This window comes from Bos indicus x Bos taurus, chromosome 24 (assembly GCF_003369695.1).
Source record: "Bos indicus x Bos taurus breed Angus x Brahman F1 hybrid chromosome 24, Bos_hybrid_MaternalHap_v2.0, whole genome shotgun sequence".
In the NCBI taxonomy this organism is placed as follows: Eukaryota; Metazoa; Chordata; class Mammalia; order Artiodactyla; family Bovidae; genus Bos; species Bos indicus x Bos taurus.
In genome coordinates this window covers 42313172-42325486 of record NC_040099.1, presented here as the reverse complement: position 1 = coordinate 42325486, position 12315 = coordinate 42313172, and the positions used below count along the sequence as shown (strand labels likewise).

The 12315-nt window shown below is 52.4% G+C and overlaps 1 protein-coding gene across 2 annotated transcripts in view; it reads right to left on the bottom strand.

Annotated features, from left to right (window-relative positions):
• Positions 1-1598: 1598 nt before the first annotated feature.
• Positions 1599-12315, bottom strand: part of APCDD1 (APC down-regulated 1) — a 33398-nt gene continuing 22681 nt past the window's right edge. For both annotated transcript variants that reach the window (XM_027526398.1, XM_027526397.1), the window contains exons 4-5: positions 4657-4978; positions 1599-3567 (exon numbers count right to left, since the gene is read on the bottom strand). In XM_027526398.1, coding sequence (XP_027382199.1) covers positions 3116-3567; positions 4657-4978 — 774 coding nt within the window. In that variant the 3' untranslated portion in view covers positions 1599-3115. The remainder of the gene's footprint in view (positions 3568-4656; positions 4979-12315) is intronic.

The following is a 12315-nucleotide window of genomic DNA, read 5'->3' as shown; positions in this document are numbered from 1 at the left end:
CTCTTTCTCAAGATAGCTTTGGCTACTCAGGGTCCTTTATGGTTTCCACATACATTTAAGGATTGGTTTTTCTATTTTCCAAAATACATACCAGGGATCTAGTATGATACCGGAGAAGGCAATGGCACCCCACTCCAGTACTCTTGCCTGGAAAATCCCATGGACGGAGGAGCCTGGTGGGCTGCAGTCCATGGGGTCGCTAAGAGTCGGACATGACTGAGCGACTTCACTTTCACTTTTCACTTTCATGCATTGGAGAAGGAAATGGCAACCCACTCCAGTGTTCTTGCCTGGAGAATCCCAGGGACGGGGGAGCCTGGTGGGCTGCCGTCTACGGGGTCGCACAGAGTCGGACACGACTGAAGTGACTTAGCTGCAGCAGCAGCAGCAGTATGTGTTATAGGGATGGGACGTACCATTCGCAACAGAACATCACAGGGTTTGTGTGGATGGCTATGAACATCATCGCTGTTTTCAGGAGGATGTTTAGAGTTGATGAACTAGAGAACTGCGCTTCTACCGTCATCAAGATTTCCCTTCAGCCGGGAGCGACAAGGCCTGCACTCAGGCTGTTTCCACCTGGTGTGTGTGTGCGAGGTCCTGGGCTGCCCGCCCTTCGAACAGGGCTCCTCCGTGTTGGGAAGCGCGGGGTCACTCAGAAGGGCGGCTAGGCCTGGGAACCCTTTGATGGACCATTCGGGATGGACAATCCTGGCAGTGCTGGATGCTGGGCCCTGGACGGACAGTGGTGCTTGTCATGTCTGTACTGGGGACACTGGGACCCTAAAAGCTCCTTCTTGAGTCCTGGGTCAACTTGGATTTTATACAGTCTGAAGCCCAGGTCACACTCAAATTGTATTGCTGACCAAGAAGCAGCTCTCTGAGCTGCCTGTGACCAGCCTGCTGCCCAGGACGAGACGTCCAGTTCCAGAGGCCAGCGACGCCGAGGAGAGCCAGCCAGTGTTCATGCCCTGCCTGTCCCAATCTTGGAGCTACAAATATGACCAGCTTTTAACTTCAGGGTAGACTGGCCAGCGCCTGAGTGCAGATTATGGAGTATTTTCAGCTTTTATGGACTATTCTAGAGTCAGCCATTCCTTCCTCAGAAACAGCACCTTGGCCTTAAGTTAAAATTTCCAATTCTTGAAACAGAATGACTGTTAAAAGACAGACCACTGTGTTTCTTCAAGGTGATAGAGAATCTCTTAAAATAAGACAATCTTTGTAGGCTACGCGGGCAGCTTAGTTTTAGGACGTGAAGTATGTGGGTGAGATGGTGAGTGACAGGCACAAATCCAACTGATGATAATTTGTGAATAAATTATACTGGTCATTCTCTGTTATGATTTGTAGTGGGTCAGAAAGTGACAAGACCACATGAATGTCATCTTGTCCCTAAGACACATACATATCACACACTATATACACATTAAAACCTGTGTATTGGGGTATATGTGCATATATATGGGTATGTATATATGTGTGTGTGTATACACACATGGAGTGTACTTTTAAGTATGAACAGCTGAGCCCAGCTGAGTGACTATAAAGCCAACATTTTTATGGTAAATCACAGAGGTATTCTGTAGTGAACATTGTTTTGTTTTGTTTTTTTACATAATTTTATTATATCCTTTAAAGACAGCATTAGTGTTAATTAAATAGATCCACAGGTAAAATGTATATTGTGGGACTATCTCTGACATCTCTGTTTATTAAACTGGGCAGACATTAAGTTAGTACTTTCATTGGAATAAGCCCCCTCAACCGCAATGTAAAATATCACCTAAAGACACAGCACTGTGGTCCCCCATGTCCCCTTATAACTTATCACCACAGCGTCTCATAAAGGCAGCTCTTAAGTACAGGTGGGACTCTTGACCTCAGTCATGGTTTGCACTCTTGACCTCAATCATGGTTTGCATGCCAGGCTCTAGTTATGTCCAGGCTTTCTCTCGGTGACTCACGCTTCCCTCCATGGGTCTCTCCTGGCCACCACCTTCGGTGTTCAGAGGGCATATTTCCTAATAAGCCACAGCAACTTGTGCACCCTCACAGACTCTGTCGACGATGCCCTGAGACTCTCTGCAGTGACAGAGCTGGGTCAGCCCGGCCTGAACCCTGAGCAGGGTGAATGGTCTCTGGGGACCCGGCTAGGACGCCCCCACTGCCTCCTCTGGACAGCCAGGGCCATGGCGCCCACATGTGGTCTCTGAGTCTTAGTCTTTGAAGCAGCAGAGATGACAGAGTAAAGCTCCAGGCGCCACGTGAGCCAGGACAAGGTCCCCCAGAGAGGCCAGACCAAACAGGCACCGCGTCACTCGGGTCATTCTCCCTGAACCGTGGCTCCTGTCCGTCTGCAGTGGGAAGGGTGCTGATCCGCACCGCCCCACCCCGTGCCTGGGCAGTAAGAGTGATGAGCATCTGGTAGCCAACCGGGGACCAGCACAGACCAGCACCTCCTTTCCCAACAAGCTAAAATGACCATTGTTTAAATGACTCTGAAACTTTAATTACAGATACTTATCAACATCTGAAAGTGTGGATTCGTTCTCTTTCTGCGGAAAGGCTGGCACGGTTGTTCCCTTACACCCATGTCTTTTCCTGCTCCCTGTCTCTTCTTTATGTAAAAAAAAAAATGTCTGGATCACAGTCCCAACCAACTCTGCTCTGCATCCCTTGCTGGGAACTCAGAGAGCAAAGCAGGTTCACAGGAGCAGGAAGCAGCCACAGAGAAGCAGCAGGAAAAGCTGAAGCCAGAGCTCCACCCCAAAACGCACAATGATGGAAAGGAAGAAGAGAAGATGGTGGAGCTCTTGCCCTGCTGCCTCTGCCAACACGCTCGCCCGAAACCCTCTGCGGTCTTAAAGTGCAATTATATGGTGAGGACGCCCAGGCCCGGGACCCGACTGGATGGAGTTCAAAGCTGACTCTTCAAACAGCTCATGACTCAGGCTGGGCGGGTTGGGGGGGTGGGGGTGGCGGGCGGGTAGGAGCACCATTCTCAGCTGCTCAAGTGCATCTGAGGAAGAAGTGTCTCTTCTTTTATAAAGAAAGTCTGTAAATTGTAAGGCATCCTGGTGTGAGAAAAAAAAAAACCACACCCTTGGCACTTCTAGCCGAGGCCGAGCCAGGGTGACAGAGTCCAGAGGCCGGTGAGCCCGGCCAGCAGCAGGGGACCTGGGCTGCTCCCGGGGGCCCGGCTGCGGTGCCCATGCCCCCCGGGGTCCTCGGAGAAGTCCTCAGGCCTGGGCGCCGACGAGGCGCACTGCACCAGGGGCATCTGGTAGGACGTGGCTCTCTTCTCGGGCCGGTCCGGGCTGGAGCCGTCGCTGGGTCTCTGGCCGTTGAACAGCAGGTAGCGGCCGCGTGTGTCCCGCTCCATCTTGAAGATCTCGTACTCTGTGTGAGGCAGCCTGATGCCCAGGGCCACGCAGCCATTGGTGTGGGTCACATCCTGCTGGACGCCCACCTGCCAGGAGCCCTCGGCCCCACACTCGTTCCCGCTGAAGACGTTGAGGAGCGAAGCCGTGGCCGCGTCCATGGGGGTGACCTTCATGTGGTTCACTGCCAAGGAGACAAGATGGCTCCCTGACGCGCGGCTGCTGGTGGCACCACGCCCCAGGCCCCTGCTGTCAGCCCACCCCGCAGACCATGGCCCACAGGAGGGACTCTCAGATGGAAAGAGTATCACGTGTGGACGTGACCAGTGGCCACCCCCGGCACCCTGCAGGGACCACCAGGGGAGGTCCAGCCCATCCGCTGTCCATGCTGAGCCCACAGAGCGGCTGACCCAGCCTGTCCTAGGAAGCCAGACTGTCCCCGCGGAGTGGTCTCTGGGGACCCCACTCATTGGGATGGACACCATCGTCAACAAAAACTGGAATTTGTTTTTACGAATAGATTTTGAGGTTTTTAAGTAGTTTTGGTGTCACACACCTATATGAGCGAGCAGTCATGCAAATTAATACTGGCCTGTGAATTGGGCGACTAAGGTTAATTAGGTGGCAAGCAAGAAAAATATGCTTAAATCCATTAAAGGGAAACCCCAACCAACTTCAAGCCCCTCTCAGGGGCCATATTCTGTGTACACACAAGAGCTGTGGGGGGTCTTAGACCCAGAGGGTTGTTCTCTGGGCTACCACCATGGAAGGCCCATTCTCCCTGGAGCCTAGCTTCCTCCCTATAGGGCTCAGGTGCCCCGGGGGGCTTATCTGCATTGTCAGATACACTTCATAATAAATGGACTGAACCCTGGGATGCTGTCATGGGAGGGGTCACACCACTGTCTTATTTGTCCATGACAGGGTGGACGCCTGCCTAAAAAGATGCACAAGCTCACACAAGTCTAGAAACAGAGCCCATAGGACCCCCTGGCTGACAGCGGCCTGGCGGTGTCACCCTTCACCTGCCTGCAGGCCTCCGACCTCCCACCTGCCAGTGGGTGGCATCTTCTCCAGGGCCAGACGGGGAAACATTGGGGCACCAGAGGCGCCACTGACCACAGCCCAGGGGCCGCAGTGAATGATGCCCTGGAGGCTGGAGGTCTCCTCCCCAGCATCCCTGCAGAGAAGATGCCCTGTGCCCTGGCTCCGCCTCCAGGCACGCCCCCAGACCGCCCCCATGACATCAGCTCCGGGGCGGGGCGGGCCCTACCTTTGAACACGAACTCTGTGCCGCCCAGGACCCTGGCGGAGTGCACGCCACGGCTGTAGCGACCCCTAGCGTAGAGGGTGAAGGTGGGGTGCTTGCACACGGGGTCCGAGTAGTGATAGTAGTGCCCCTCCCAGCTATGGTTGTTGTCGTGGAAGATGAAGTGGCGCGTCAGGAAGAGGACCTCGGGCCGCACCTCGCAGCGCTGGCTCACCCACTCGCCGTGCAGCCCCACAGTTAGGTCCGCCTTGGGGGGCAGCAGGGGCGGCCGGTGCTCATCTGAGCGGTGGATGATGCGGCAGGCGACGCAGGCATGGTCGTGGTTCTGCAGCCCAGACACAAGGTGGGAAGAGATGGTGTCCAAGAGGGCAGTGCAAACGCACAGCCTTTGCCTCCCCCGGGGCCCCGTACCCTGTAACCAGGGTACCCGAGGGTGCCTGGGGGCGTGTGTGCCCGCCTGTTCTCACCAGTGCACGCTTGTGTGGGCTGATGGTAGAGCCAGGCCTAAGTATTTCAGCTGTGATCTGAAGGCCCTTTGAAAATCCTGTTACATCTTATTCCATACCACCTGTCCTGGACACTTGATGTCAAAAAGAAAGGCTGGTACCACCTTGCCCAATTAGGATGGGTACTATCAAGACCCGGCTTCCCCAGTGACTCAGCGGTAAAGAACCCCACCTGCAATGCAGGAGACATGAGAGACCCAGGTTCGATTCTTAGGTGGGGAATATACCCTGGAGGAAGGCATGGCAACCCAGTCCAGTATTCTTGCCTGGAGAATCCCATGGACAGAGGAGGATGCTGGGCTACAGTCCATAGGGTCAGGGCTGAAGCGACTTAGCATGCACTATCAAGACTAGCGGAAAATGAGAGTCTTGGTGAGGACGTAGAGAAACCGGAACCCCAGTGCACTGCTGGTGGGAATGTAAAATGATGTAATTGCTTCGGAAAAGAATTCACTTAGGACCTGGCACCCTGCTTCTGGTTTATACCCTAAAGAACTGAAGTCAGGGCCTCAAAGAGGAATCTGTTCACCCATATTCACATCAGCACGATTCACAATAATCCAAAGGCGGAAGCAACATTGTGTATCAGTGGCTGAATAAAGAAAATGTGGTCCAGACATACAAAGGAATCGGATTCAGCCTTGAAAAAGGAAGGGGATTCTGACACATGCAGGTTGTTACATGGACAAACCTGGAGGACATTATACCCAGTGAAATGAGCCGGTCACAGAGGACAAACCCCCGTACGATCCCACATAGAGGGACCTCAAGTGGACAAATCCATGGAGACCAAAAGCAGAACGGAAGTAACTGGGGGCTGGGATGGATGAAGAGGAAGGTTATACAACAAACCGAATGTCCTTGACATCACCGAACTGGATGCCTAGACGTGGCTAAGATGGTGCACTTTGTTACCTATATTTTACCACAGTTAGATTTTTCCACTGAAAATAATTATGAGACACTAGAAGGAAAAAGGGCCTCCGAGGTGGTGCTAGTAGTAAAGAATCCACCTGCAAATGCAGGAGACATAAGAGACGCAGGTTCAATCCCTAGGTGGGGAAGATCTGAAGAAGGGAATGGCAACCCACTCCAGTATTCCTGCCTGGAGAATCCCATGAACAGAGGAACCTGGCAGGCTATAATCCATGGGGTTGCAAAGAGTCAGACATGACTGAAAAGACTTAGGATGCACACACGCTCAAAAGGAAAAAAGCACTTCAGTTACCGTGGGTGACTCGGGGCGCTGTGTCATGAGGGTAGGGGTCTCCAAGAAAGAGGGCATGAGGGCTTGGCCTCAAGGAGGCAAGAGCAGAGGCCAGGGAGGATGTGGGCACTCCTGTACCCACCTGTATCCACTGGCCCGAGGTCTGGACAGTGTGCCAGCTCTTTGTGATTTCTGCTTTATGGCTTTAAGCCATGTAATTAGTGTGAGAGCAGCCAGTTGTCTGTGGGGAGTGCCTCTTTGCCTGGGCCTGCCTTGGGGCATCAACCTGGATTCTTCACGAGGGCTGTCTAGGGCTGCAGCTGAGAAAACCCCCTCTGAGTAGGGGCCCCAAGACTGTCAGCCATGTGGATGGTGTCTGCCTGGAGCAAGGCTTGGGGTTCATAGAAAAAGCTGAGGTCTGGGAGTTGGGAGGGCAGCTCCGTGACCAGACAGATAGCCACTGCCGGCTGCAGGACCCAAGGCACAGGAGGCCTGTGGCCAGGGCTGCCTCCCCAAATAGGCATCCTCTCTGCCCCTCTCCCTGCCACCCGGGCTGCCAGGTGCCGGCCACGCTAGAAGCCCACGCCCATGTAACTGCTCTGTGGTGGGAGGGTGGCCCTGGCTCTGCCCCTGCCTGGGGCCCACCAGGCACAGCTCCTAGCCTGCGGGCAGGACTGACAGGTGGTCACTCGGCAGGCAGGCACTTGTTCTCTGGGCAGAAATCCAACCTCCAGGCCTTTCCATCCCTCGCACTGACTCTGAGAGGGGCTGCCCCTGAGAGCGGGCGGGCAAAGGAGGGGACCAGGGCATTCCAGTCGCCCCCTCGACGCTCTCCTTCTGGGACAGTGTGACGCCCACTGACAGACCTTGTGCTCATCAGTGGAGCCAGGCACTGTTTTCGGGAGAGGAGGTTTGTTTGGGGCTTGAGGAGGAGATGCAATAGGCAGCACAGAGGCTCCTCTGTCCCAGGCCCCATGTGTTTGTGCACCTGTGGTTTCCTGCCCAGATCTCTGAGATACACAAGAAAGTGCCCTACAGCCCGTGGTCAGCAGGGGGCTGTCTGCAAGCCACCACGAGGACACGGACTGGAAGGACACATGCACACAGCACACGAGGGCTTCTTTGCACAAAAAATGATGATTCCAGCCATGGCAGGAGATCCAAGGGCCAGCAACTGCAGCTGGGGACTGTAGGAAAGTTACCAATCTCTCCATGTCAACGTCCCCATGCATAAAATGAGCACTGTTATACCTGCATAAATGCTGTAGGAAATGAGCACAGATTAAGGCAGGTCCCACTCTGTACTCTGAGAATTGCTACATAGAGAAGTTTCAGCAAGTTGGGTCTGTGCGTGCATGGTACTTGGTAGGAAGACCAAACAAACAGCACTTCTGCTGTATGTGCTGCATGATAGGATGAAAAAGATAAATTTAGTTGAAAGAAAGCATCACTGAATTCAGTAATTTTGCCATGATGTATTTTCTTGTAAATTTCTAGGAAGTAAAGGTTTCAAGTATTTTTTACCCCAAAAGGGGGTTCTGATATGCAAAGTCTGGGATGGAAAGCTAATATAATGCCTGTAACACTGTATGAGCTCCCGCATCCAGGAAGTTAGCCCCTTAATGGCTAGTGTTATTGTGAGCAGCACCTTGATCAAACTATACCTGCTGTCCCTGCTTCCCCACCCGAGTCAACAATATCTGAGTGAAACCAGCCCAGTACTCAGACTCAAGTCTCTGAGATTTCACAAACATTCTGATGCTGGTGCCTATTAGCAACCATGCCAGGTGGTGCAGGAGACACCCTGGAAAGAGAGAGAGCCCTCTGAGAGCACACACCAGGCTGCTTCCAAAACACACACAAGGAGCGACAGTTTGGCTACTCCCCTGGGAGCTCGCCAGCTGGCAGCCTGCTGACTGCTCCCCCACTCCTGCCTACCAGCCAGATCCTACACAGCCCACATGCACTGCAGGTCCCGACAGGCTGACCCAGCCTCCACTTGCTTGCTCCTGCTTCCACCACTCGGTTTGCTATCTGGGAATTTAAAAACATCACTTGTGACCACTTCATTTCTGGCCAATCTAGGAAGACACGAGCCTCAGTCCCTGAAAAGATCTGTTTGTTTCCTCAAACACCAATATCATTCAGGAAGTGCCCAGAATTCTTCGACTGGGCGGATGGGGCAGCAACAAGGGGTCTTAGTTCTTAGAAGAGCTGCTCCGATGACACCAGGGATCAACTGCTCTTCAGAAAAGGAACCAGCTCAGAGGAGGGGGCACTACTGTGGGGCCCAGGCTGGTCCATGCCCAGCACGGTGGTGTCTGGTGTTTTTCTTTAAGAATGACAGGGCAGGGGTCCTAAACTCTGAGATGAAGACCTGCTGAACTCTAGTCCCTTCATGTGAGTGAGGGTCCCGACTGAACCATTTCTGGTTGGCAGCGGAGACAGGCAGGCTGGGTAGTTTTGGAGAAGCTTGTCATCCATCAGCTGGGAGGGAGTGGGAGGAAGCTGGCCCTTGGGTATTGATCTTGCCAAATTTGTAAACTAGTTACTTGACTTCATGCATCCTAAGTCGCTTCAGTCGTGTCTGACTCTGTGAGACCCCATGGACTGTAGCCCGCCAGGCTCCTCTGTCCATGGGATTCTCCAGGCAAGAATACTGGAGTGGGTTTCCATGCCCTCCTCCAGGGTATCTTCCAAAGACAGGGATTAAACCCATGTCTCTTATGTCTCCTTCATTGGCAGGCAGGTTCTTTACCACTAGTGCCACCTGGGAAGCCCCTGTAATGGTAAAATATACATAAAACTTTCCATTAAAGTGCATTCACATAGTGGTCCAATAATCACCACCAGCCGTCTCCAGAACTTCTTTATCTTCCCAAACTGAAACTCTGTCCCCCCTCATTTGAGCCCCTGACAACCAGCATCCTACTGTCTCTAAGAATATGACAACTTGAGGTCCCTCATATATGTGGGATCATACAGTCCTTCTTGTAACTGGCTTATTTAACACAACGTCCTCAAGGTTCGTTCACATGTCAGCCTGTGTCAGAATCTCCTTCCTAAGGCTGAGTGGTACTCCACTGTGTGCGTGCGCATGTGGTTTAGCCATCAGCCGCTGGCGGACATCTGCTCTGCTTTCACTTGTTCCCTACAGTGAACGATTCTGTGAACATGGCTGTCCAATATACCTCAGACCTTGCTTTCAGTTCTTTAGGGTCAATACATGGAATTGCTGGATTGTAATTCTGTCTTTGGGCTTCCCTGGTTGCTCAGTGGTAAAGAATCTGCCTGCCACTGCAGGAGGCACAGGTTTGATCCCTGGGCCAGGAAGATCCTCTGGAGGAGGACATTGAAACCCACCCCAGTATCCTTGCCTGTATAATCCCATGGACTGAGGAGTCTGGTGGGCTACAGTCATTGGGTCACAGAGTCGGACACGACTGAGCGACTGAACAACAACAACTCTGTGCTTAACGTTTTGAGGACTTGCCATACTGTTTTCCACAGCAGCTGCACACCGTACATTCTCACAAAGGTCCCCTTTTTCTATATCCTCACCAATTGCTACTTTCTCCTTTCTTGGTAACAGCCATCCTAACAGGTGTGAAGGTGGTAACCCACTGCAGTTCCGATCAGCATTTCCCTAAGGGTTAGAAATGCTGAGCATCTTTCATGCGCTTATGGGCTAACTTGTACATCTTTTGTGGCTGTGCCACATGGTGTGGAATCTCAGCTCCCCAGCCAGGGACTGAACCTGTGCCCTGGCAGTGGAAGCCTGAAATCCTAACCACTGGACTACCAGGGAACTCCCTTTACTCATTTTTTAATTGGGTTTCTTTTATTGTTATTGTTGTTGAGTTGACTAGTCACTATTTTAAACAACTCTTTCAGTTGGTATTAAGAAACCAAATGTCACAAATGAGTGTGGGATTTCTGGCCTCTCGATGGACACTGTCAACAAGGGGACAGTTTCAGTCATGGTTGGATAAAGAGAACAACTTTCTGTCTTGTGGACAGGATTTTTTTAAAAGTTCTGATTTGTGCTGTTAATTACCACCATCCTTGGCTTGAATATTGGACTTCCCCGGTGGCTCAGATGGTAAAGAATCTGCCTGCAATGCAGGAGACCCAGGTTCAAAGTTCAATCTCTGGGTCGGGAAGATCCCCTGAAAAAGGGAGTGGCAACCCACTCCAGTATTCTTGCCTGGAGAATTTCATGGACAAGAGAAGCTGGGTGGGAAGTCCATGGGATTGCTAAGAGTTGGACATGACTGAGCGACTTTCACTTTCACTTTGGCTTGAATAAAACTCAAAAGACCTATAGGAACAACCGTGGGGAAGCAGAAATTAAGGCTGAGATACTGCCCCAGGTGTGAAATTTCTCTTTTCCAAGATGCTTTTCTTTTTTAAAAAATATTTATTTATTTGGCTGGGTCGGGTCTTAGTCACGGTACTTGGGATCCTTCCTTGCAGCACAGGACTCTCTAGTTGCGGCAGGCAGGCTTAGCTGCTCTGTGGCGTGTACAATCTTAGTTCCCCAACCAGGGATCAAACATGTGTCCCCTGCATTGCAAGGTGGATTCTTAACCATTGGACTATCAGGGAAGTCCCTCAGATGCTTTACTTAAATAGCAGGCTTTTACGATGACTAAGGGGGAAGAGCGTTTCAACATGAGGAGTGACCTGCAGCAAGAAATGGGTTGGGTGTCTATAACTGAAGCCTTAGGCCCCACTCCCCACCCCTGGAGGCTGGCAGTCTGTCTGGCCAGACCGGAGCAGCGCTCAGACCCCGCTCAGCCTGGTTACTGCCGGCCAGGAGCTGACACGGGTGCTGAGGGAAGAGGACTCAGCCGCACAAAGATGCTGCCCGGCAACCCCGTAGCTGTGATGCAGGCACCACGGAGGGGCCCAGCTGGAAGGACAATGGGAGAGGGCAAGAGAGGCTCGGCCGCTTCTCAGTCCTGTGTGTGGCTGCCTGATGCTTCCGGAGCAGAGTCGAGGGAACACTGCATCCTGGAGGTAGGATGGGGCATTGGGTGTGTCCCCTGGGGAACAACACTGCATTTCCTAGAAAAGGTTTCCTAGGAGGTTTAGAGTCTGAGCTGTGAGCTCCCAAAGACCTTTCCTATAAATCACACAAGAGAAAATCCTGCCTCCAGCTTGCCGTTGCAGACACACTGCGCCCAGACGCAACAGCCGGATAGAAAGATCCTTGAGAAGAAGGCTGGCTCTTCAATACAGATGACTGTAGGGGAGGTTTCAGAGGGAACTCTGAATTAACGTTTACTTGGTTGTGTCCTAGAGCATTTAAAGAGCTGAAGGCAACTCATCTTCACAGTCGAGTTTGCCATGAAGGCAGTAGACCCCACATCTGACCTCTGCCCTGTCCTCTCCCCGCAGCTTGGCCAACACCCCAAATGCCAGGACTCCCCCTGGACTTCCCAACAGTTGACTTCCTGCACCCAGGAGCTCACGCCATCCTCCCGGCATCCTGACCTTTTAAGGGATGAAATGCTTACCGCATGCATGGTCCCTGACAACAACAACTTCCTGGTCTGCTGACTCCCTGAATAAAGCAATCTTGCACTCAGGAATCAAGAAGAAAAAAAAAAAAAAAACAGAAAACAAGTTTCTACAGACACAGCGGAGGCCAGCAGCCATGAGGAGTGGCCGTTGTGTGATAACACATTTCTTGGCCCCGGGGTGTCCACCTGAGCAAGCCCTCCAGAGTCCAGAGCCCATCAGCTGATCCCATCACTGCTGGGCAGCACCCAGCCCCAGGGGCAGGGTCACGGTTCTTTACAGCAGCATCCTGAAGGTAAGCTGGCTTCTGACACTGTCTCAGTCTTGACTCCTTGAATCCCCCGTCCTCGACCACCTCTTCCAACTCCCATCACCTCCACAAACCCCTCTCCTTTCCCTGCAGTGGCAGAAAAGAGCAGGGAC